The sequence below is a fragment of the Balaenoptera acutorostrata genome, chromosome 20 (assembly GCF_949987535.1).
Source record: "Balaenoptera acutorostrata chromosome 20, mBalAcu1.1, whole genome shotgun sequence".
NCBI classification, from domain to species: Eukaryota; Metazoa; Chordata; class Mammalia; order Artiodactyla; family Balaenopteridae; genus Balaenoptera; species Balaenoptera acutorostrata.
In genome coordinates, this window is record NC_080083.1 from 23,683,304 (window position 1) to 23,710,206 (window position 26,903).

General features: G+C 35.6%; 1 protein-coding gene across 5 annotated transcripts in view; it reads left to right on the plus strand.

Annotated features, from left to right (window-relative positions):
• The window catches only part of BCAS3 (BCAS3 microtubule associated cell migration factor), a 577,971-nt gene that overhangs the window by 117,865 nt on the left and 433,203 nt on the right, over window positions 1–26,903 (plus strand). For all 5 annotated transcript variants that reach the window (XM_057536260.1, XM_007190268.2, XM_057536261.1 and 2 more), the window contains exons 8-10: window positions 5,410–5,517; window positions 7,836–7,912; window positions 23,312–23,388. In XM_057536260.1, coding sequence (XP_057392243.1) covers window positions 5,410–5,517; window positions 7,836–7,912; window positions 23,312–23,388 — 262 coding nt within the window. The remainder of the gene's footprint in view (window positions 1–5,409; window positions 5,518–7,835; window positions 7,913–23,311; window positions 23,389–26,903) is intronic.

Sequence of the window (26,903 nt, forward strand, 5' to 3'; positions counted from 1 at the left end):
TCCACATGTTTGTGACATGGTGATTATTTGATATGCTATGTTTAATATCACATATTCATGAATTTCCAGTTTTCCTTCTGCTTTTGATTTGTAATGTCATTCCATCTTGGTTAGAGAGATTGTCTTCATTGTTTTTAAATTTAGTGAGACTTGTTTTGTGGCTAACATAGAAGAAGAATGTGTATTCTGCCATTATTGGGTAGAGTCTTATATAGGTTTGTTGAGTTTAGTTGATTTATATTGTTAATCTTAAGCTGTGTTCATTTTTTTTCTTTCATTTTTTTTCATTCTGCTACTCTGATGTGTAATTTCACTCATCTTATTTTCAAGTTTGTGATTTCTTTCTTTGGTCTATTCTGATATTCAGATATGCTTTTGAAACCTTTAGTGCCTTTTTCATTTTAGTTATTGTACTGTTCTGTTCTGTTCTTTCTATGTGGTTCCTTTTTCATAAGGAACCAGTATCTTTATTGATATTTTCAATTTGTGAATTCATCTTTCTCCCTTATTTCTTTGTCTATAATTTCTTTTAGCTCTTTGAGCATATATAAGACAAGTTGATTTAAATTCTTTGTATAGGTTCTTCAGTGTCAGTTTCTCTCAGTTTATTTTTGTTCTTTGTATGGGCTCTACCTTCCTGTGTCTTTGTGTGCCTTGTGATTTTTTGTTGAATGGTGGACATTTTGAATATCATAATGTGGCAACTCTGAACATCATATTGTCCTCCCCTCCCCAGGGTTTGCTGTTTTGCTTGTTGAGGTCTGCAGCCACACACTGTTTATTGACTTTTTCAAACTCTTTTTTGTAAAGACTATGTTTGGGACAGTCCTTTGAGTGTGTAGTGATACCATCTACAGCTCTGCCGTAGCCTTTACCTCTGGCTTGTGCAGTCAAAAGCTCAGCCAGAGATGCAAGACTAGTGTCCTCACAGTTCTTTGTTGAGCCGGCATTGGCTCTGGGCATGTGTGCTGTATTCTAGATTCCCTGGTATATCATTCAGTGTACACATATGCATATACAGAAACACACATGTGATTTTCATTTCAAGGAATTGGCTTATGTGACTGGGCTGGCAGGTGAGAAGTAGAGTCAGCTAGCAGGCTGGAAACTATCAGGTAGAGACTGATACTGCAGTCTTGAGGTAGAATTTCTTCAGGATTATGAATTTTTATAAATTGAATCTCTATATTCAGTTCTTTTAATCTGCTGTCTTTCATTTCATCTCTTATTTCTTCTTCATTCTGGAAATTTTTCTGAGGTTTGTCCTATACAGATTCAATTTTCTGAATAAAACTTGGACTTCATTAAAATTACATACTCCCACTCTTCAAAAACACAGACTGGGAGAAAGCACGTGCAAAACACATATCTGATAAAGGACTGTTATCCAAAATACACAAAGCTCTTAAAAATCAAAAATAAGAAAGTGAACAACCTGATTAAAAATTGGGCAAAAGACCTCACCTCAAAGACAATATACAGATGTCAAGTAAACATATGAAAAGGTGCTCCATATCACATGTCATCAGGGAAACAACAAGGACATACTACTACACACCTGGCCAAAATTCAGTACACTGAATATATCAAATGCTGGTAAAGTGGAGCAATAGGAGCTCTCATTAATTTCTGGTAGGAATGCACAATGGTAAAACCACTTTGGAAGACAGTTTGGCAGTTTTGTACAAAGCTAAACATACTTTTACCATACAATCAAACAATTGTCCTGCATAGTATTTACCCAAAGGAGTTACGTCTGCCCAAAAAACTGCACACAGGTGTTTATATCAGCTTTATCCATAATTGCCAGAATTTAGAAGTAACCAAGATGTCCTTCAGTAGGTGAATGGATAAATAAAACGTGGTACATCCAGATAATGGAATACTATTCAGGACTAAAAGCTATCAAGCCATGAAAAGAAAGGGGGGAAACTTTAAAAGTGTATTACTAAGTGAAAGAAGCCAATCTGAAGAGGATACATACTGTATGATTCCAACTAAACAATATTCTGGAAAAGGCAATACAGTAAGACAGTAAGAAGATCAGAGTTTACCAGGAGGGATGCAGAGGTAGAGAACAAAGGATTTTTAGGGCAGTGAGACTATTCTGTATGCTACTGTAATGTTGGATATATGTCGTTATAAATTTGTCCAAAACCCATACAATGTACAACACCAAGAGTGAACCATAATGAAAACTATGGAGTTTGGGTGATTATATTGTGTCATTATAGGCTGTAGCAAATGTTCCACTTTGGTAGGGGACGTTGATAACGGGGTAGACTATGCATGAATGGGGGCAGAGGCTATATGGAAAATCTTTGTACCTTCCTCTCAATTTTGTTGTGAACCAAAAACTGCTCTAAAAAATGAAGCATATTAAAAATTTTTTAAAAATGTGATGGGAAGGATTACAGAGAAAGTAAGAAATAATGAAATAGGCAACGTATTTAGATGAAAATGTTTAGTGTTTTCTTCTTGGTGTTTATCTTCTATACTGTAGTTTCAGGATTTGCTTTTAGGAAATCCAGTTTAACTATTTTGTTTTATATTTAATTTAACCTTTTCATTTTCCGTAATGGAATTTTTAAAACATTTTACTCTTTAAATAATTGTAGTCAACTCTCTTCACTGAAATGAACTGTAAATTCCATACCTTTGGCTCTGGGAGGACTAGTCCTTTGCTAATAAAAGCTTTATAACTTCCTTTATGTGTATAGGTTATGTATACAGCAGGTAACAGATTGCTCCAATGCAAAAATTTTCAATATATGTCCTGGTTCCTCACTATAAAACAAGTTACATAGGTAAAGGGAAGGTCAGTTAAGGAGAATTTGCATTCATTTCTATTATATATTTGTCATTAAAAGTACTAAATAACTTTACATTACCCCTGTTGATATTTATGTGTTGGAAAGGCAGTGGTGCCTGGGCACAGTTTAGAGTCCTTTAACCAACCATTTAATAATACAAATTACGTCATTTCTGCTTTTCTTTCCAACTCTGGTTTTGCTTGCAATAGATTCAGTTACATTCTAAATTAGATTCTCTACATTTCTATGTGAACTTTTTTTCCTTAAAGTATTAATTAGGTTTTATCTTAAAGTGAAGTCACAATTTTAGGTTTAAATGTCAGGCGCAAACCTGTAAAAATGTTAACCCATTTGAGCTCTAGAAATCTAATGAAGACTTCTGTATACAGCTTTTGACACTGCTTGGTGTATACTAGAGTACAAAGTAAAAGCTTGTTTCTTGTCTGTATATTTTAGAATAACACACGTTCTTTCTGTTATGGGGCATGCATTCTGCTGATGTTATAGAAAGCTTTCTCATCAGCCTACCCATGAGGAAAATTAAGATTGTCTTGCTGTGTCCCAGGGAAATAGTCAAGGCTTTTAAAAAGAGAGAAAATAGAGAACAAAAGGACATGTCAGGCGTGTACACAACTGTGTTATTGGCAGATAGCATGACTCCTTTATGAATGTGTGACTTTCTGAAAACTCTGATTTTAAAAGAATTGTCTTTTTCTATTAGGCATTGAATAAGAGGTTTTTTCCATATATAAATAGAATTTTTAGATCTACCAAATCTTGTTCATTCAACTCTAAACAGCCTTCATAGCATTTGTTTTGTCTACTTCTATTGAAGGCTTTCTGCAGGAAGAATCTCAGTTGTGACATTGTATGGATGCCAGTGAAATGATCAGAATTCAAGTTTCTAGTGTACCGTGGCTATAATGAGCTGCTAATTGAAGGTGACAAGCTGTTTTTTCCTTCCCAGTTGGTCTGGCAAAATGTTAGATTTCGTTCATTATTAACTCATTGCTTCTCAGCAGAGGACTGGATTAATTAGTTGGGAACATTAAGAAAAGAATTTTTGCCTTGTGTCAATTTTAGAGGTTGAAGTTCAAGTTTTACTAGATTCTCTCCCATCTCCACTTTCACCAATTGTATGCACTTGTGTTAAGTCCCTAGCACAGTCAAGACACAGCAACATTTCTATCGCCCTAAAAGTGACACCCATCATGCCACTTTGTACTCTGTAGCTTCCGTCCTTTTCTGGTCCCTGGCAACCACTGATCTGCTTCCTATTTACTTTTTTTGGCTGCGTTGGGTCTTCATTGCTGTGCGCGGGCCTTCTCTAGTTGCGGCGAGTGGGGGCTATATTCTTCATTGCGGTGCACTGGCTTCTCATTGCGGTGGCTTTTCTTGTTGCGGAGCACAGGCTCTAGGTGCGCAGGCTTCAGTAGTTGGGGCTCGCGGGCTCTAGAGCGCAGGCTCAGTAGCTGTGGTGCACGGGCTTAGTTGCTCCGCGGCACGTGGGCTCTTCCTGGACCAGGGCTCAAACCCGTGTCCCTTGCATCGGCAGGTGGATTCTTAACCACTGCACCACCAGGGCAGTCCCAACTTGTTAATGTTTTTGTTGAGGATTTTTTATGTATATTCATGAGATATAAATATATCGGTAGCTTCTTGTGAAGTATTTATTTTTGGGATCATGTGTTACTGGCCTCATAAAATAAGTTGGTGACTCCTATCTTATAAAAGAGTTTGTGTAGAATATCTAAACTTTTTTGTTTAAATGATTAGTAGAATTTACAAATGAAGCTATTTTTAAGGATTTCTTTGTGAGAAGTTTTAAATTATGAGTTTGGTTTCTTTTATAGATACTGGAATATTCAAATTATCTATTTCAAGGAATTGGGTTTAGTTTTGTTTAATTTTTTCTTTTGCTTACTCAAGTTTTGTTTCATTGATTTGTTGTATTTTATTAATTCCCTCATTCCACTTTCATTTGGTTTAACTTGCTCTTCTTTTCCTACTTTCTTAAGGTGAAAACATTGATCTCTTCATCTGTTCTAGTATGAAGGAACACATTGTCTTTATAATTTAAATCTTATCATTTAGAATGCGTATTTATATACATTTTAGAAAGAGGTCTCGTTTCTGATAGATTCTTGATTAGGGTTGAACTGTATCAATCTACATATTAACCCTTATATTAATGGTTTGTCTTTTATTATGGGTTTGTCTGTGTATTTATTGCAACTTTGTGTTACTAGGTTTTATACTTATACAATCAAATTCTCACAAATAACTGCAGCTTTATTTCTTTCTTGTAGTAATTTCTTACGCACATACCTTCTATACTGTGTTGAGTAGAGTGGCCATATTCTTGAAGTGTTCTTCTCTAATCCCTGATTTTAGGGTGAAAGCTTTCAGTATTTCACCATTATGCAGTTGCTAATTTTGTTGATTAAAGTCCAAATCAATTTGCTTGTATTATGTTAGTAAGAAAATTTATTGGCCCTCCCACCTGTTAAAACATAATAGCTTTTGTCTTTATTTATTTATGTATGTATGTATGTACATATGTATGTATGTATTTATTTATTTATTTATTTTTTAGCACAAGTCCACCTTACTGTTGTGTGGATTTATATTCACTTCGTACTGGGGAGATGGTCAAGTCCATTCAGTTTAAAACACCTATCTATGATCTCCATTGCAACAAAAGGTAAGCAATTTTTCATGTGTTTCTTGTGCAAGATAACATACCTCCTGTGCATGTAGCGCATTTCCATTATCATTGACTTTGATATAATAATAATAAAGAAGTCACAAATGTGTCTTCGGAATTCTGCCAAATATAAGTAGCTCTTAAGATTTCTTAATGTTTTCAAACTTTTTGTCTTGACCCATTAGTGAAATATTGAAATGGAAAAGAATAAAAAGTGCCTGAGCAAACATATGAAGTTTAAATATTGCTTTGAGGAACCTTTTTATATGTATAACATAACATTTTATATATAACTTTTTGTTTAATATATGTACTTCTATATGTTTACTGGTTTATGATGGGAAATGTAATTTTCCTGTTAGCATTCATCAAAACAAAGCTTATTTCTGAAATGTAAAAAAGACTTTTAAATATTCTTATTTTTTTGCACTTCACAATGGAGCTAAACGAGGGACCAGATAGACTTTTCCTAGCCCCATGATGCTAAATGTCTTATCAAGGTCATGGCTGCAAATTATTAATCTCATTAAAGAGCAAACACATGGAACATGGAAAACAAAAATTAAATTTTATAATAAAAGACTCTCAGGTTAGATTTTAAAGTGATATTTCAAAAAGTGACTCAGAAAGTTTGAATGTAAAAGGAAGGGTAAACACATACCTGACAAATACAAACTAAAAGCCCAAGACTTTGATATTAATGATAAAAATATTTGAATTCAATACAAAAATATGAAATAGGACAAAGAAAAGTTGTTCAGTGATAGTGTGTAATTCATACTGAAGATCTAGTTATTATGTATATTTAAACTTCAAATAACATCAAACAAAATTATATATGACATAGGAGGTATACTCATGTTATTTCTGGGATAATGTAATTATCCAGTGATATATTAACTTATTAAAAATCAACATTTTTGGGCTTCCCTGGTGGCACAGTGGTTAAGAATCCGCCTGCCAGTGCAGCGGACATGGGTTTGAGCCCTGGTCCAGGAAGATCCACATGCCATGGAGCAACTAAGCCTATGCGCCACAACTACTGAGCCTGCGCTCTAGAGCCCACGTGCCACAACTACTTAAGCCCCGTGTGCCTAGAGCCCTTGCTCTGCCAGAATAGAAGCCACCGCAATGAGAAGCCCCCGCACCGCAATGAAGAGTAGCCCTGGCTCGCCGCAACTAGAGAAAGCCATGTGTAGCAACGAAGACCCAATGCAGCCAAAAATAAATAAATAAATAAATAAATAAAATAAATTTTAAAAATCAACATTTTTAAATGGGTGGATCTAGGGCTTCCCTGGTGGCGCAGTGGTTGAGAATCTGCCTGTCAATGCAGGGGACATGGGTTCGAGCCCTGGTCTGGGAGGATCCCACATGCCGCGGAGCAACTGGGCCCGTGAGCCACAACTGCTGAGCCTGTGCGTCTGGAGCCTGTGCTCTGCAACAAGAGAGGCCGCGATAGTGAGAGGCCCGTGCACCGCAATGAAGAGTGGCCCCCGCTCTCTGCAACTAGAGAAAGCCCTCGCACAGAAACGAAGACCCAACACAGCTAAAAAATAAATTAATTAATTAATTTTTTTAAAAAAAGGGTGGATCTAGTAGTTAAATATTTAACAACAGTTATAAGGAGCAATACTCTAAAATGTAGTTTATAAAATAACTTCATTTCAGATACATTTTAATTTTGAAAATTTATAACTTTTCCCTAATTATTTATAAATCTTGAACTTTGGGAGAAATACAGATTCTGATTAATTTTAATATTTCAATAATCAGAAATGTCTCATTTACATTGAATAATAGTTATCTGAGTTTCCTTCCTCCCTCCCTTTCTCCCTCCCTCCCTCCCTCCCTCCCTCTCTCTCATTTTGGCTCTTGTGTTGGGAAATTCAGCAATCATTTTAAGTGCCAGGTTGTATAAATCCATTTTATGTTTAATTCCATGACTTTGAGCCAGCACTGGAAAAACACTTTTAGTAAATAGCCAGCAGTTTATTGATCTCATACATTCTTAATGAAGATAGATTCATTTGATTTATAATGAATGAAAATGAAATTTTATTTTGAGGTGTAGTTCTCCTATGACTTTTCTTCCTTTAATCTTTTCTATCTTGATCATGTTAAGGATTTGGTGACTGTATTTTGACATTTAAGAAGCAGATGTTTCTAGCCTATATGCTTTAAGAAGCGTTTGATTTTTAAAAATTCCTTTGGTACATATTTACTTAAATCTAGATGATTTAACTTATTTATAGTTCAGTTTATAGAATTTCACATTAACATTTTCTTTTGTGGTTTTTTCCCTCTAATTTTAGGATCCTTGTCGTAGTATTGCAGGAGAAAATTGCTGCCTTTGATAGCTGTACTTTCACAAAAAAATTTTTTGTCACAAGTACGTATCAACTTGATTTATTTCCTATCATATGCATTGAGTTTATACTACTTACTTGATAGAATCAGCAGACTAATTGGAATCATAACATCAGTATTTCATGCTTATTCAATTACTGTATTTCTATGTTTCTGTGATGTCTTATTTAGTAATATAATTTTATGGTATATGTGTTCAACCCACAGCGCATTTTCTTCATGTTACTGTGGAAGCCTTGTTGTATACCTCTGCTTTTCCTTATATATTTTCCTTGAGTCGTTGTGATTAATTTAGATTTGTGTAGCTATGTTGTTAAATTACTTAATTAACATAACATACTTGTGGACATAACTGGATTATCATTCATGAGGGAAATGTGTCAGTCTTTCACTCCTTCTTTCCCCCACCTGTCACAACTCTGCCTGGATTTGCAGAAATAAGCCTGGATTCTGGACACACACACACACACACACACACACACACACACACAGACATAGTCATACAGAGAGAGTGATTGTTTGATCAGTTGATCTATTTTTTAAAAAATTGGCCCATGCAGTTGTGGGAGCTGGCCAGTCCAAGATTTGCAAGGCAGGCCAGCAAGCTGGAAATTCCAACAGGGGCCTTGTCTGGAGTTAGATTTTTTTTTTTTTTTTTTTTTTACTACAGCCTAGTAAAGCAATAGTTTTCACTCTTTTGTATTTTAACTCTAACACTCACCATCAAAGCTATAGCTGTTTTTTCAGCGAATCTGTTATGTGTGTGCTGCAGAAATAGTTCTGTTGGAACAGAGCTCATTTTTGTTATGTGTAGGGAATCCCAATCATATTGTTGCATCTCCTGAAATATCACAACTATTTACACACTTACTCATCAGATGTTTATCCATGTATTAAGCTCTGAGTAGTAGACATTATTCCTTTCTGGTAAGAGCTCATGTTCTTGTTAATATCTTACAGTCTATATGTTATTGCATACATTATATAATATATACTATACTATATATAACACATGAATAATTCATTGTAATATATAGTTTATCATTTTGTAGCCTATGAAAAAGAATACAACATACAACTCACCTCCTTGATCTTGTAATCTTTTCTCTCAGAGATCTACAGAGATAGTAATGGAGATCATGTTCATTGAGATATTTTTGTTTTATCACAAGTTCTAATTTACACCATTTACAAATTTACATTAGTATCTCTAGCACCTGGGACATTGGCTGGCACAATGTAGGCTCTCATTAACTATTTCTTGAATGACTGAGTACATTAACCCACTTATCAGTCAGTTATTTCATACTGATCAGAAATTTACTGATATTTTAATAATGATTAAATATAGATTACCAGGAAGGATCTTTTATTGTTTTATCTATAAATTAAAAGTTTTGGGGGAGCGTAGATCTGTTAATAACATCTTCATTCAAAAATGTAGTATATATATATAATATAGTAAGCTTTGAATATTACATAGCCTGTTTTAGCATATTAATTCTTACAGATCTTATGCATTAATATATTACCTTATAATTATATCACTCATTATTAAAATTGAAACAAGTAGAAAAATAGAGGAATCATGTATGAGTCTTTCCATTTCTTCCAAGTGTGTGGGCTACAGAGGAGTGAATTAGAACAGAGTATGAATATTTCAGCCAGATTTAGATGTCAGTTTTTCCTGAGTATTTGTCTTTACATCTTATCAGTAGTCTTCTGTTGTTTTTCGTTAATCAAAGATATGTGTGTATTGGCTTCTGCAAAGTTAGACATCTCTGTTGCAGGTCTATTTTAATTTTATACTCATAGATAGCTCTTGCTGCCTCAGCTGAGTGTTAAATTGGGGAGAACTCTCAAATCATTATTTGTTAAGATAGTTTATTTAAATGACAATATATGTTTTGAAATTTAAACCTTATTTAAACACTGGGCTCTACTGCGCTGGGCATGTTGAAAGTAATATTACACTTGCCAATAGATTTCAGTTTTCTTCTCTGTAATAAATGCTAGGGTATAAAGTCAGTTGTCACAGTTACTAAAGAGAAGTTAATATATGTAAGTAAGTTACTAATGGAGAGTTAATAATATTATTATTATTCTTTATCCACTAAAAAAAAACTAGCATAAATAATAATGCTAGTTTTTTTTTTTAGTGGATAAATAAACATTATAGATTTTTCGTTGATTAATACCCACTATAGAATTTTAAAAGAAAAAATTAAACTTTATTATAAAGAAAGAATTAAAATAATTAGATTTGTGTATTTCATAGTTTGAGTCAAAGGACATAGGCTTTGTAATAATTTTGATACATTGGAATCAGAATAGGCTTTTCACAATACTCTGTTTTGTTAGAGAAAATGGGCAATGTATTATTTATATTATAATAGTAAATATTATATTTATACTATAATAGTAATTTTTAAGCTTAGATGATCTAATTAAATTTTGCATAAAATCATGTAGATATAACCTGTATCTTCAATTGTTTATATCTACGTATGAGTGAAATTTGTCTCAACCAGCATGAGTGTCTGTTATTTAACTAATGGGTGATAGAAATGTATTTGTTTCAAATAAGGACCTACAAATAAGAAGATTTAAGCAAAACCCTACGCACTGTAGGCTATAATTACAATTTATTTTTAAAGAAAGTTTTGTTTTTGCACATTGATGATATTTGCAGCTTTTCTGGGAGAGTATTTTGCAGTCTGAGATTTTGCAATAGAAGAATTTGTTTTTGGAATGTCCTGACTTGGGTTAACTTACAGAAAATACGTAAAGCCCTTGAGTCAATTGGCAGGATCAATATAGAAACTGGCACATTACAGAAATTTCATATTTTCATGGGATTTTACTGTACTTTCTCAATTAAACCATTTATAGTGGAAATAAGAGTGAAAATACCTTTAAGCCGAAGAAGAGATACTATAGTATGTATTCTTACTTTTCAGTCTTACTTGAAATCATGCAGTTCTTGCAGAAAGGTGAATTTTTAGTCATGTTAAAATGGTGAAATGTACCTTTGATTTTCAATCATTTTGCTTATTTGATGAACATATAGTCATTTAGTGATATGGCAAAAATATTGCATTTTATTAAATTACTAAGGCCATAGATATACCATTTCATTTCCTATGAATGTTATTTTTTTTTTGATGCCTTTTTTCTTTTTTTAAGAAAAATTATTTTATTTATTTATTGGCTGCATTGGGTCTTCGTTGCTGCGCACGGGCTTTCTCTATTTACGGCAGGCGGGGTCTACTCTTGTTGCGGAGCATGGACTCTAGGCGCACAGGCTTCAGTAGTTGTGGCACGCGTGCTCAGTAGTTTTGGCTCACAGGCTTAGTTGCTCCGCGGCATGTGGGATCTTCCTGGACCAGGGCTCAAACCCGTGTCTCCCGCATTGACAGGCGGATTCTTAACCACTGTGCCACCAGGGAAGTCCCTGAATGTTATTTTTTTAAAAAATTTTATTTGGGGAAATATATACAATTATTTAAAGACGGTAGTGTAATGAACCACCATGTATTTATCATCTAGTTTCAATATGTTCCAACTCGTGGAGAATCTTTTTCATTTATTCCCTTCCCAAATTATTTTGAAGCATATCCCTGATATATAATTTAATCTACTATCTATATTTAAATGATAAGAACTTACAAAATCATTATTTCTGTATTACCAATTGATCAAATAATTTATCGTCTAAACTCTGAGGTCTTTTGATTGTAACAAAGGCCTTACTTGATTTAACTGTGGTCAACAAGTGTAAACTTGTACATTCCTTCCAACTGAACTCTCAAGGTTTTTGGCATACACAACCTTCTTTATCAAAATCCAGTGTCTTTGCTAAATCTTTATTTCTACAACCCATTTTCATGCTGCTTATGCTACATTTTCTTTGAGCCACTCATAACTCTCAGTTCTTTGCAAGTGCTCTGTTTTCCTGCCTGAAATGGCCTTTTCACTAGCAGTCTCTCTTTCCACAGTGACTTAATCCTACATGTCTTTCTCGCCCCAGTGTAGATGTTAGTTCTTATATGAAGTATTTCCTGATCCCCTTAGTTTAAGGAAGCCTCTCCTTCTTCTAAATCCCCAAAATTTATCCACAGAACAGTAGACCTTCAGCATGCTGTGTAAATCAGGATGCCCTGGTAAAATAAACTTAGGAAATGCTGCCTTCTATTGGAGGATGCCAGTGGTGATTAGCATTTTAATCTGTTTAAATTTATTTACTACATTTCAATATTTCCTAGATTTATTTGATTACAGACCTCTTTTTTTACCCAATACCCTTTGGGAATGCTTCTATAGTGTAATTTTTCCCTCTGTTAAGACACTTAGTTTCTATGTTATTGTATGTGTCTTCTGTCTACTTGTTCTATCTTTGCCGCTATAGAGTAATTTCCTTGAGAGCGAAGTTATTCATCTTGATTTGGATTAAGGAAGTAGGTCCATCATGCAAGGTATAATATATCCATTTGTTCTAGCTAACTTAAAAATATTTCTGATGCTTATTTTTGGTTCTTACAATAATAAAACTCAATTTGTTAAAGATGAAAACATTTATCACAACTATTTCTACTTTCAAAGCATCAGTGGTTCTTTTCCAAGACGTTTAGCTAGCCAAAAGGGTTGAGAATGTAGTACAACTCTATCAAAAGTTATCAGATAAGGAAGAAAGTTATTCATATAGGATCAGTAGTCATCTCTAGAGAGTGATATAGGTTTGAACTGGGAATTATAAGTTTGGTGGGTATTTAAAGGAATGAATATATGAATGCATATAGGAACAAAGTTTCTTTCTCATGTTGGAGTTAAGTACACAGCTTTTCTGAAGTATGAGTTTATTTGAAAATTACACCTTTGTAGTGATCAGCTCTTGAGTATCTCTCCAGTATCTGGAGTATTGTTTCCCCTTTCAGGAGTAGGAGCTTCTGTTTTACAAGCCTTTAGGAAGCACAAAATATCAGTTGAGTTTGATAAAAATGAGTGTCTTTTTTTTTTTTTAAGTTAATATTGTTTTAGGATCTTTGCCATATAGTCCCAAATGCTTCCCTCTGTATTGCTGGACTACTGAACAGTTGAAACAAGTATTATTAAAATATTAGTCTCATATTCTGTGAATCGTTCATGATAGGAAGAAGAGATCTGGAAGGATCACTAGTGTGTCTAGTGTTGCAGTCAGGTGCTTTATAAGTGGCATGCAGCAAGTCCTGGTCAAGTGGGGTGGAGTCCACAGTAGTGAATTTTCAGTAATTTCTGATTCATTAGGATTATCACTTATTCTGTGACTGTACTGCTTGTAAAATGGCTCTCATGGCTTGAGGATGCCATGAAGTCTATTTAGTATGGATTTCTTTAAATCTGAAATGTATGTTAAATGTTGAAAAATGGGGTAGTATAAAAGTACAACTGTCATTTCTTGGGGATAAATGATGGAAATAAGTGTAATAAACTATGTATTAAAATCCAGTGATATCTTTTGAAGATAGATGTCTAGTATCGTTGTCAGAACACACCTGCGTAACCTGGAAGGGGGTATGAGAAGGGGCTTTTGGGATTCTATAATGTCCTGTTTTTTGTTTTGGGTGCTGCTTTTATGCACACATGTTTACTTTGTTGACTTGGGTACTTCTTTATCTATATTATATTTTTTTTCTTTTTTTTTTTTTTTTAAATTTGTTTATTTATTATTTATGGCTGTGTTGGGTCTTCATCTCCGTGCGAGGGCCTCCCGCCAGCTGCGGCAAGTGGGGGCCACTCCTCATCGCGGTGCGCGGACCTCTCACTATCGCGGCCTCTCTTGTTGCGGAGCACAGGCTCCAGACGCACAGGCTCAGTAAATGTGGCTCACGGGCTTTGTCGCTCCGCGGCATGTGGGATCCTCCCAGGACAGGGCTCAAACCTGTGTCCCCTGCATCGGCAGGCAGACTCCCAACCACTGCGCCACCAGGGAAGCCCTCTATATTATATTTAAATACATAGTTTACATTAAAAAAAGAGTCCAGAAAGCATCAAGAACAACAAAAGTTTGTGATTTCTCTCCTCACACTCTGAATGCTGTTCATTGTAGCATTTCACAGCAGATCTCCCCAAACCCTTCATCTATAATACTCTGGCCAATAGTAGTTATATCTCATTTCATACTTCCATTTTCTCACTATTCTTAGTTACATATTATTTTACTTTACTTGAAAACCCTATAGACCAGATTTATTCAAGGGCTGTTAGGTTCTTGATATTGATGATATTTAACACATGTTTGTATGAAGAAATTTAGCTTCTTTTCTTTGAAATACAACTTCACCTTAAGGGATTTTTATCAACATTTTGAACAAAATTGAGCAAGACTTAATATTTAAAATCAAGGAACACATGGAGCCATTTCCTAACTTTAAATAAGCTTATTTTCCCCTAATTTTTGCAACCTCCCCCCACCCCCATTCCTTTAAACAGACTGAAACTTTTGGCAAGTGGAAAGAAGCATGGTATAGGTTATGTGTGTTTCTCTGGATGTGGGTTATTCCATGCTTGTAAGCCAGTTTTGCCTGGGACAGTGAGAAGTACAGGATATAGGGATTGGAGGACAGGGGAGCTGATAGGCATACTGAGAATAGCATTCGTGGCAGCCCATGTAGTTTTTTTCCCCCATTGATTGGTTTCTAGTTCTTAAAGAATTAGTACTAAAACCCATGTAGAATGACAGATTCTTAATGAGGATATTGTTTTGTTCGTGCAAGCATTTAATTTCTAAAAGAGTTTGAAAAGCTCTTGTGTAATACAATCATGATTGCCTAAGTTGTGTATGAATACAATGATGAGACTGTAAAATAAGTAGAGACAGCTGTGTCCATCAGAGAAAGCACCATGGGAATTTGTGCCAAAGGGTGGACGGGTCAGGTAAAGAGAGCTGATAGAGAACTGGAAAGGGAACACAGCCAATATGATGAGAAAGGAGACACCTTCGTATTTGGCTGTACAGAAAAGGTGGCCTTGAGCAGCTGTCTGATGTGGAAATCCAAAACCCACGTATGATTAAGAAAACAAAAGACCAGGACTGATAGATGTCATTAGCAGTCATTTCCAGTGTGCTTAAGTTTAAATGCAGATATGAAGTCTCCAGAGAGACCAAAGGATTGTATAAGAAGTAACTCTTTCCACTGGCTTCTGTTTTTACTTTGAGGAGGAAAATTTATTCCTTACAATCCTAATGTTATTTCTCAGGGTTAGAATGTGTATTTTTCATTTATGTTAATGGTGAATTACAAATAAGGCATGTATTCAAAGGATCTTTAAAATGCAAAATTATTTTTAATTTTGGGAAGAGGAACCTTTCTTTTTATGTTTCTAAGCAAGCTTGTAACATTGATAAGAAGAGATTGGCAGGTTAATGTGGCATCTAAGACCAGTTCAAGTTAAAACCCTGTTCTTTTGGTTTCCCATCTATATACAACAGACTAGGTGGCCGTGATGTTTTCATAGCCCAGGCAGGTGTTCAATATAAAGTGGACTCTAAATAACATGTACGCCATGAACTAACGTGATTTTCATATTTTCTGCACGTAATTCCCACCCATTGAACGCGTTGAGCCTTCGAATGGCATTACTCTGTTTCATATACATTAAAAAAAAGCAAAAATAAAATCAAGTTTTAAATTCAAAGCTCATGGAACCTTAAGAGGGTCATTAATCAGGAGTAAGATGGTCAAATAAATCTCTGAAATGATATTTAATATTTTATGTGCTTATTCTTTCTGGAGAGGGTTTCATAGTCCTTTCTGAACTTCATTCAGTGTGTGGTCTTTGGTGACTTGTCTCTTTCACTGAACATAGTAGAAGATTATATTTTTTAGAGCAGTTTTAGGTTCACAGCAAAATTAATCAGAAGGCACAGAAATTTCCCATATACCCCCAGCCCCACACATACATAGTCTCCCCAATTATCAGCATCCCTCACCAGAGTAGTACATTTGTTACACTTGATGAACCTACACTGACACATAATTATCACTCAGAGTCCATTGTTTATCTTAGGAGTCCCTCTTGGTGTTGTACATCAGTGGGCTTGGGTAAATGTATAATTACATATATCCATCATTGTAATATCATATAGAGTATTTTCACTGCCCTAAAAATCCTCTGTGCTCTGCCTGTTCATCTCTGCCCTCCCGTTCCCCCCAGCAACCATGGCATTTCCTAGAATGTCATATAGTTGGAATCATAGTATGTAGCCTTCTCTGATTGGCTTCTTTCAGTGAATAATATCATGTTTCCTCCATGTTGTTACCCAACTTCAAGATTTACTATAAAGCTACAGTAATCAAGACAGTGTGGCATTGGCAAAAGAATAGACAAATAGATCAACGGAACAGAATAGAGAGCCCAGAAATAAATCTTTGATGAAGAAGCAGAGGTAGCACAATGGAGCAGAGATAGTCTCTTTAACAAATGGTACTGAACAGCTGGACGTTCACAGGCATAAAACTGAATTTAGACACAGACTATACATCCTTCACAAAAATTAACTCAAAAAGTATCACAGGCCTAAATGTAATACATAAAGTATAAGATTTATAGAAGATAACATAAGTGTAAACCTAGATGACCTTGGGTATGGTGATGCCTTTTTAGATAACATCACCAAAGGCACGAAAGAAATAACTGATAAAGTGGGCTTCACTAAAATTAAAAACTTATGCTCTGCAAAAGACAATGTCAAGAAAATGAGAAGAAAGGCCACAGACTGAGAGAAAATATTTGTAATAGACAAACCTAATATTTGCCAACAAAGCAACCGACAAGGGATTAATCTCCAAAATATACAAACAGCTCATGCAGCTCAATATCAAAAAAACAAACAAACCAATCAAAAAATGGGTGGAAGATCTAAATAGACATTTCTCCAAAGAAGACATACAGAAGGCCAAAAAACACTTGAAAAGATGCTCAACGTTGCTAATTATTAGAGAAATGCAAATCAAAACTACAGTGAGGTGTCACCTCACACCAGTCACGATGGCCATCATCAAAAAAATCTACAAACAATAAATGCTGGAGAGGATGTGGAGAAAAGGGAACCCTCCTACACTGTTGGTGGGAATGTAAACTGGTACAGCCACTATGGAGAACAGTATGGAGGTTCCTTAAAAAACTAAAAATAGAACTACCATATGACCCAGCAATCCCACTCCTAGCATATACCTGGAGAAAACCATAATTCGAAAAGATACATGCACCCCAGTGTTCACTGCAGCAGTATTTACAATAGGCAGGACATGGAAGCAACCTAAATGCCCATCAACGGAGGAATGGATAAAGAAGATGTGATACATATATACAATGGAGTATCACTCAGCCATAAAAAAAGAACAAAATAATACCATTTGCAGCAACATGGATGGACCTGGAGATTATCATACTGAGTGAGGTAAGTCACACACAGAAAGACAAATATCATATGATATTGCTTATGTGTGGAATCTATAAAAAGGGGTACAGATGAACTTACCTTCTCTACAAAACAGAAGTAGAGTCACAGATGTAGAAGACAGACTTATGGTTAACAGGGGATAAGGTGGGGAGGGATAAATTGGGAGATTGGGATTGACATATATACACTACTATATATAAAATAGATAACTAGGACTTCCCTGGTGGTGCAGTGGTTAAGGATCCTCCTGCCAATGTAGGGGACACGGGTTTGAGCCCTGGTCCGGGAAGATCCCACATGCCATGGAGCAGCTGGGCCCATGTGCCACAACTACTGAGCTTGCGCTCTAGAGCCTGCGAGCCACAACTACTGAAGCCCGCACATCTAGAGCCCGTGTTCCGTAACAAGAGAAGCCACCGCAGTGAGAAGCCCGTGCACCACAACGAAGAGTAGCCCCCTCTTGCCTCAACTAGAGGAAGCCCATGAACAGCAACCAAGACCCAATGCAGCTAAAAATAAAATAAAATAAAATAGATAACTAATAAGAACCTACTGTACAATGCAGTAGAACAGGGAACTCTACTCAATACTCTGTAATGGCCTATATGGGAAAAGAATCTTAAAAAAGAGTGGCTATATGTATGTATAACTGATTCACTTTGCTGTACACCTGAAACTAACACAACATTGTAGATCAACTATACTCCAAAAAAAAAAAAAAGGACAAATCTAATAATGGGCTGTTATCCAAAATATACAAAGAACTCTTAAAATTCAACAAGAACAAAATAAACAACCTGATAAAAAAATGGGCCAGTGACTCTGACAGGCACCTCAACAAAGAATAATAAGCATATGATATGATACTCCACATTATATGTCATCAGAGAAATGCAAGTTAAAGCAATGAGATAACCATCACACGTCTAAAATCCAGAACACTGAGAACACCAATGCTGTCAGAGTTGTGGAACAACAGGAACTCTCATTGCTGGTGGGAAGGCAAAATGGTGCTGCCACTTTTGGAATACAATTTGACAGTTTCTTACAAAACTAGACCTACTCTTAGTATACAATCCAGCAATCTCACTTCTTGTTATTTAACCAAAGGAGTTGAAAACTATGTCCACACAGCCTTCACACAGATATTTATAGCAGCTTTATTCACATTGCCAAAAGTGGAAGCAACCAAAGTGTCCTTCAGTGTGTGAATGGATAAACTGTGGTGTATCCTGACAGTGGAATATTATACGTCATTTCTTTTTATTGCTTGCCATTTAGTTTGTTTCCATTTTGGGGGCTTTTATGAATAATGCTTTCATAAATGAAAGGTTTTTATGGGGACATCTATTTTTGATTCTCTTGGATATAAGTATTTGTGTGGATGTTTTCGTTTCTCTTGGGTATGTACCCAGGAGTTGAATTACTGGGTCATATGGTAATTCTATCCTTAACTATTTGAAGAGCTGTTGGGCGCAGTGACTGCACATTTTACATTCCTACCAGCAGTGTACGAGGGTTCCACTTTCTCACCAATGATTGTTAATAAGATTATATAGGGCTTCCCTGGTGGTGCAGTGGTTGAGAATCTGCCTGCCAATGCAGGGGATACGGGTTCGAGCCCTGGTCTGGGAAGATCCCACATGCCGCGGAGCAACTAGGCCCGTGAGCCACAACTACTGAGCCTGCGTGTCTGGAGCCTGTGCTCCACAACAAGAGAGGCCACGATAGTGAGAGGCCCGCGCACCACGATGAAGAGTGGCCCCCGCTCGCCGCAACTGGAGAAAGCCCTAGCACAGCAACGAAGACCCAACATAGCCAAAAATAAATAAATAAATAAATTATTAAAAAAAAAAAAGATTATATAGCCATCCTGTTGCTATCTCACAAAGTAGTATCTGATTATACTTTTTTTTAATAGATCTTTATTGGAGTATAGTTGCTTCACAATACTGTGTTAGCTTCTGTTGCACAGCAAAGCGAGTCAGCCATATGCATACACATGTCCCCATATCCCCTCCCTCTTGAGCCTCCCTCTCATCCTCCCTATCCCACCCCTCTAGGTCATCGCACAGCACCTAGCTGATCTTCCTGTGCTATGCTGCTGCTTCCCACCAGCCAACTATTCTACATTCGGTAGTGTATATATGTCAATGCTACTCTCACTTCGCCCCAGCTTAGCCCTCCCACCCCATGTCCTCAAGTCCATTCTCTACATCTACCTCTTTATTCCTGCCCTGCAACTAGGTTCATCAGTACCATTTTTTTTTGATTTGCATTTCCTTATGGCTAATGATGCTGAGTATCTTTTCATGTGCTCATCTTCTATCTTCTTTGTCAAATTTTACATTGATTTATTTGTCTTTATTGAGTTATACTAGTTCTGTTTATATTTTAGATACAAGTCAGTTATCAGATATATGTTTTGCCCAATTCCCATTCTCTGAGTTGTCTTTTCTCTTTCTTGGTGGTGTCCTTTGAAGCACAAAGATTTTAGTTTTGATGAAGTTTAATTTATCTATTTTTTTCTTTTATCACTTGTACTTTTGGTGTCATAGCTAAGAAAGCATTGCCTCTGGTTATGAAGATTTACCACGGTTTGTTCCAAGAGGTTAATACATTAGCTTTAGTCTTTGATTCACTTTGACTTTGTATGTAGTGTGAGGCCAGGGTTCAGTTTCATTCGTTTGCATGCGGATATCAGTTGACCTATCATCATTTGTTGAAAGGATTATTCTTTCCCCATTGACTTGTCTTGGTAGCGTTGTTGAAAGTCAATTGACCATAAATGCAGACATCTGTTTTTTCGAAAAAGGTCTGAAATCTTTTGAGTTGTCTTTTCCAAGAAAAATAAGGCAGGGTATTACGGAGAGTAGTTAAATCCTTTGTTTTTCAAAACAAGTTCAGGTCTTCTCCCCACTAGGACCAACATTCTGGGAGGATGCCATGTAAAATTGCATCAGTCTCATGAACCTTTAGTTATGGAATCATCTTCATGTAGCATTCGTGGATTTTACCTTTATTTAAATTTGGAAACCTGATATTTTTAAATATCCAGTTCTCTTTTACTTTGTTCACAAACATTGTAAACTTGTTAGAATTAGTCCCAGTATTATAGAGGTTTGGGTTGTGTTTTTTTTGTTGTTTTTTGTTTCTTTTTTCTTCACTTGTTTTCAGAGTTTAGCTGGAGGCAATGGTTAATCTTTAAAGGGGTCATGCTTATAAAGTTGGGATAGTGCTGAGAGGCTGATGGTCTGCTGATTCCAGCTGTAAAATGTTTTTTGGAGAGCAGAAAAACAATTTGCTTTCATTCCAATACACTATAATTCTTGAGGTCCACTGGCTTTCTAAAAACATTGACTCAAAAAGTGAAATGAAGAATTGTAAACCACATTTTTTCTTAGTATCCTTTAGTATTTGGAAGGCAAGTATACTTATTAGGATCTGTTGAGGCAAAATGGTTATCGGAATTGGTTGAGTTAGATTATGTTGACTTTAAAGTTCAGGAGATTAGCTGCCTCTAATGTAATGCCACAATTCACAGGTATTTATTTCTGTTTTTTATTTGGTTCTTTTTTTCATGACATTTTAAAAGGGGAAATTTTCTTATAGACAGTGTTTATGCTCATTTCTCCAGTCTGAAAGTATATATGGACTATGTATATACACTTATATAAAAGTACATTTTGGTGTGAACTAGGTGTGGGTGTAATAATGAAATCTATTATGTAAGTATTGTGTGATATATATATTAGAGTGTGTTGTCTTTGTATTATATTAGTGGACCTTTTTTTCTACATATATGTCCATAATATGTGTCCATAATATGCCTTCAGTGATTATAGTAACATCACAGTTACCCAGAAGCTGATTTTCCAGAAATCCAAACATTCCAAACACACCACTTTAAACCCTGAAATACAAAAAAAGTTTTTAAACAATGAGCGAAACATTAGAAAACTTATATCTTATATTTTGTATGACATATGGATTTTCTCTTCGGATTATTATCTTCTTCATCTTCTTTAAAAATGAACACTCAGGGAATTCCCTGGCAGTCTAGTGGTTAGGACTCTGTGCCGAGGGCCCGGGTTCAGTTCCTGGTCAGGGAACCAAGATCCCACAGGTTGCTCAGTGTGGCCAAAAAAAAAGAAAAAAGAAAACTCAAAATAGATGGAGTTGAAGGAGCTGAAATGAAAACTAGCAGTAACAAAAGCAACAGCGACTTGCACTTCTCTAGTGGCTGTGAACACAACGGCATTACCATTTCAGAATCACCACGATTGCTACTCAAAAGGCTTTCTGAATTCAGGCAAGCATGTATGTACAATTAAGGAAGATTTCTGTTAAAAAATGGCTTTAAAATGAACACAAAAAGCCTAACCTAAAGAATATGCAAGCACAATATTTGAAAATTTTTCTTCTGTAGATGACTTTTTTTTTTTTTTGCAAGTGTGTCTTATACATATGCTTTGATTAATTTAGGTGCATTGTTTAATTTATTCAAACATTTATTAAGCTATTTTTCAGGTATTATTCTAAGCAGTATAGATTCAGCTGTGAACAAAAGACACAAACACTTGACCTTAATCAAGTGGAAGGAAGACAGAAAATAAAGAAGCAAAAAGATAAATAAATATATTACAGAACATATAAATTATTTTTATTGTTGGCAGTACTTGTCAAAGTAGTTAATTATTCATGCATTGATAACTCTATTCCTGTTAGGATCAGTACTAGACTGAGACTTTCTGCTGGGTAAGGTATTTTCAGGTGTGCTGTTCATGCTATTCTGATTATGCTATTTTTTCCTGTTACGCTCATGTGTTTCATGCAATTTGGCTGTTTTTTTTGTTGTTGTTTTGTTTTGTTTTTTGTCATGGGAAGAAAAGGTTATTTTTATAAAAACCTGTCTTGTATAAGTTTAGATTGCAAATTGAGACCTAAACTATGAAATAGATAACCTCAGTTTGACCCTCCAGTGTACATTTTAGGGAAAAACATTTGTGAAAATATTAACCAGATACTTGTGGAATGATAAACAAGGAATTCTTTAGGCTAGGCTTTTTGTGTTCTTTGATTCTGCAGTCTCCTTTGAGGAGTCCCTTAAAAGCAGTTTTGTGAAACACTGGAATATTATTTTGTGTAGCTGACAGATGAGGACATTATACTCAGAGACCTTATTGGTATAGTCAGAAGGGGAGATGAGACCCTCACGGATGACAGATATCACTTACTTGACTGAATTGTGTTGTGTCTTGTTTAGTGTAGTTCAGGAAGATGGCATTGGTGTTTCCATGGTGTTGGTGACCACTTTCAGGAATGTGTGATTTTTTTTTTTGAAATTGGAGAACCACAAAATAATCCTACCTACGAGTTTGTTTTTGGCTGGGCTGAAAGTAAGAAGAATGAAATTGAATGCTTAATGTAAATGCATAGGATTATGTAAATTAGTTCCCCAACATCTCGTGATGCACCCTTTGTGGATTACTTCTCCCCATTAGCTCCACACCTAAGTTACTTGTTCTACCCCGCCCCTATTATTGTCATTTTATTTTAGGGTTATGTCTTTCTTATCTTTGCCCTTAAATTCCTGAGCCAATTGTATCCTTTCTCTTTCTTCTCTAAACATTTTTGCTAGACTTATGAAATTGTAGGCTTATGATCTTTAAATGATTCTTCTTGGCTTCTCTCTCTTGTTCCAGGAATAACTGTATAAAATGCCCAATTTTTGCAAAAAGTGAATACCAGTTCTTCCCAGATTTATTTCTTATTGGAACAGAGTCAAAACCCAAAGGAAACTGTAGAGGAGAAAAAAATGAACCTCTTTTAGCTATTAAAATAATGACTAGGTTATGGGAATTTTATGTGAGACTTGAAAAAATAAAAGCATTTGATTATTCTGTTTTTATGGCATCAAAGTATGATGCACCAACAGAAATTATTAAATTTCTTACATTGCCATTTGAAAATTTTCAGGCTGCTACCCTTGTCCCGGGCCCAACATGAATCCTATTGCTCTTGGGAGCCGCTGGCTTGCTTATGCAGAAAACAAGGTAAGCGGGGCCTGTGTTGGAATATTTGTAATGGAGCAAGTGTTGAAGAGTTTTCCAAAGGTAATTAACAACCAATAATGAATGTTTAACTTACTAGTTTGTTTTCTCTGGTTTGGTTTTTGTTTTAATTGGGCACCCAGTTGTCTGATCTTATTGCTCAGGATCAGTATTTGGACTCAGCCTTACTTTTCTAGGCTTAGTTTTATATAGAGAACTTTACTCCATTAACTTTAAATCACAGCATTGATATCATCACAGGAGTTTCTGTGGAGCTAGAAATCAGGAGGCAGGAATGACTTCGGTCTTTAGTAGTAGGTTGGGAACCTGAGGCATAGAATAATTGAATGGACTTCAACTATATGTGTACATTTAAATCTAAACAAGGGTACTGCCATTTGTTGTTATTTATCAATCTCATCTCTTAAGGTCATCATAGTAAATGAAGATATTATATTTATACATTGAAACTTTTTTTACGTCTAGTTGAAAGCAAAGGGCAAATCCCTTTTTATGCCATTTAGTGACCTGCATATGAATATAGAACGAAATCTAAAACAAAATTACAGACTTCAAAGAAGATGATCATTTTTTTGTTCCAGTTTTGCTTGTTTCTATGGTTACTGTGTATTGAGAATAATATGAAATAATATGTATTGAAGAGTTCTTGACACAAGTCTGGATATGGTAAGTACAACAATTATTTGGTGAAACCACAGTATACCTCTAGCCTCTGGAATTCACAAAATCAAGAAACTACTGGAGAAATTTATTTTTCTGGATGAATCCCTTGATGCTTTTTCCAAAATTCTGTCCGCTACATATAGGTATTTTGCATTTTAGTGAATGCTGTATTTATACTCTACCCTCTTCTTTCTCTTGATTATCCAGTATATCACTTTTCAAATTCATTCTTTTCAAATAAGACAAGAGGCATACAATTCAGTGTGCTGATATCATGGTATCTTCTAATGATTACGTCTGTAGGAAATTTCTTTGAGTGCCGGAGACATCCAGGACTTCCAAGAGGAAGATATATACATTGTCCCTTGGCTCTTGCAGATTTATTGTCAAGTGTGGGAAACTACTCATTTAGAATTGTAGGTATTATGCAAATAGTTACATATTATTTTCTTATGGAAAAAACTTCCTTCATAGATGTATAGCATCAAAGTGTGCCAGTTGTCTTGCCTTTGTCTTGCCTTTGCCTTTGTAGAGATACGTGTCAGTAATATCTAGTGTTATATACAGAGACCAGGACGTGTAGTGGCATTCACAAGGAGTTTACTAATCAGATGGTTGTACCATCCTTTGGAAGAAATATTTCCAGATAAATGTGTTTCCATGGTATTTACGTAAGAGCTAGTATTTATTAACAGTTTCTGATTGTAGTAGCATTTGGGCTGAGTGTGGAACTGTAGAAATTAAATTTTGGAGCAACAATCTCTTTCACTGAAAATGCTCTTTGACTACAGTTTTAACCAAGAGGCCATATTATCTTGATTGGGTTTGTTTTTCAGTGCCTATTTTTAAGTGTACTTTTAATTTGGAAGACTTGCAGAAAACCTGCAAGAATAGAGTACAAATGTTATAAAGTACACCCATGTACTCTTTACTCAGGTTGACCTCTGAACAATCTCAGAGTAAGTTGCATATATCACATTACCCCAGAATACTTAAGTTATCAGCCAATTTAATTTTTTAAAAATTTATTTATTTTATTTATTTTATTTTTGACTATGTTGGGTCTTCGTTGCTGCACGCGGGCTTTCTCTAGTTGTGAGCGGGGACTACTCTTCGTTGCAGTGCGTGGGCTTCTCATTGCAGTGGCTTCTCTTGTTGCAGAGCACAGGCTCTAGGCACGTGGGCTTCAGTAGTTGTGGCATGTGGGCTCAGTAGTTGTGGCTCGCGAGCTCTAGAGTGCAGGCTCAGTAGTTGTGGCGCATGGGCTTAGTTGCTCCGCGGCATGTGAGATCTTCCCGGACCAGGGCTCGAACCCATGTCCCCTGCATTGGCAGGCAGATTCTTAACCACTGTGCTACCAGGGAAGTCTGCCAATTTAATATTGATAAGCTACTTTTATCTATTATAGCATCCATGTTCCAATTTTGTCAATTAATCCTATTATATCATTTGTAGAAAATTTTTTCCTATAGTACAGATCCAGTCTAGGATCAGGTATTATATCTTGTAGGAGTGTCCCTTTCTTTCTTTATCTTTTACAGGATTGGTAATTTTGAAGACTATAGCCCCCTACATCTACCCCTTTTTCTTTTTAATAGAATGCTTTTTATTTTCAGTGTTTTGATGTTTTCTCTTGATTATATTCGGGTTACGTATTTCTGTCTGGAATACTGTAGTATTGTATGAGTGCTGTTCTGGACTTCCCACAGTGTCACATCTGGAGGCACATGGTATATGTCTGTCCTTTGTTGGTGATGCTAATTTTGTCAAGGTCTTGTCCAGTTTCTGTACTGAATAAGCACTATTTTTTCCTCTTGTAACTAATAATTTGGAAAGAGCATGCTTATATCCTGCGTTTCATCGAAATCTTAGCCTACCTAATTTTAGCATCCATTGATGATTCCTGCCTGAACCAGTCTTTACTATGAGGATTGCATATTAATGGTTTTCCACTTCACACTACACATTTACCTGTAGGCATTTGGCTTTCTATCATAATCAAGAACTTTCCCTTCTTTTTAAATCTTCCTGTATCTATAGTTTTGATAGGTGTTAACGATTCCTATTTTTTAAGTAGTTTTTAATTTTTTTCTGTCTTTAACTATTTTGGTTTTCAAATTATGCCAGAGTTGACCGATGAGAGCCACTTTAGTCTGCTTCTTGTGACATTGTGTTGTGGCTTCATCAAAATTAAAAAAAAAAGATTTCCTTACTTGCTATCATAAGAATATGTCCAGGTCCATCTTGTACTTGCCTTGTCTCAGCCCTGGAATCATCTTCTTCTGATTTTACTGTTTCTTTTTAATGGGCAATGGTATTAGTTACTAAGCTTTTGTCCAGTAGATGTGTTCATTGTTACTGGCGTATTTTTGCTTCTAGACTCTTTCAGTGGACAAACTTCAGAAATATGCATGTTATATATCCACACACACTTCTTATTATACACATAAAGAAGCAAATATACATATATGCATATTTGTGCACCCATGTATACCCATATACACATGTACATTTTGGAAATGAAGAGTTCACATTGGTATTTCCACAGGATTCTCTCTTTTTGTCCCCCATTTCCTATTTGTATGTCCTTTGTTTTGGATAGGAGACCATGACATCAGCACGTTTTCTTCATTTCTTCAATCCTATAATGCCAAAAAGTAATTACAGAGTTGCTTGCTCATACCTTACCTCTGCAAAAATCAAACCAACTACAAAGAGTTCAGGATTTTCTTGCAATTTTCTCTACTTTCATTACTGCCTAAAACTGAAGGTATGCAATCAAATACTGTGTTCATAGGTTATTTTAGTTAGTTTGTCCTGTATCCCTCTTTTTC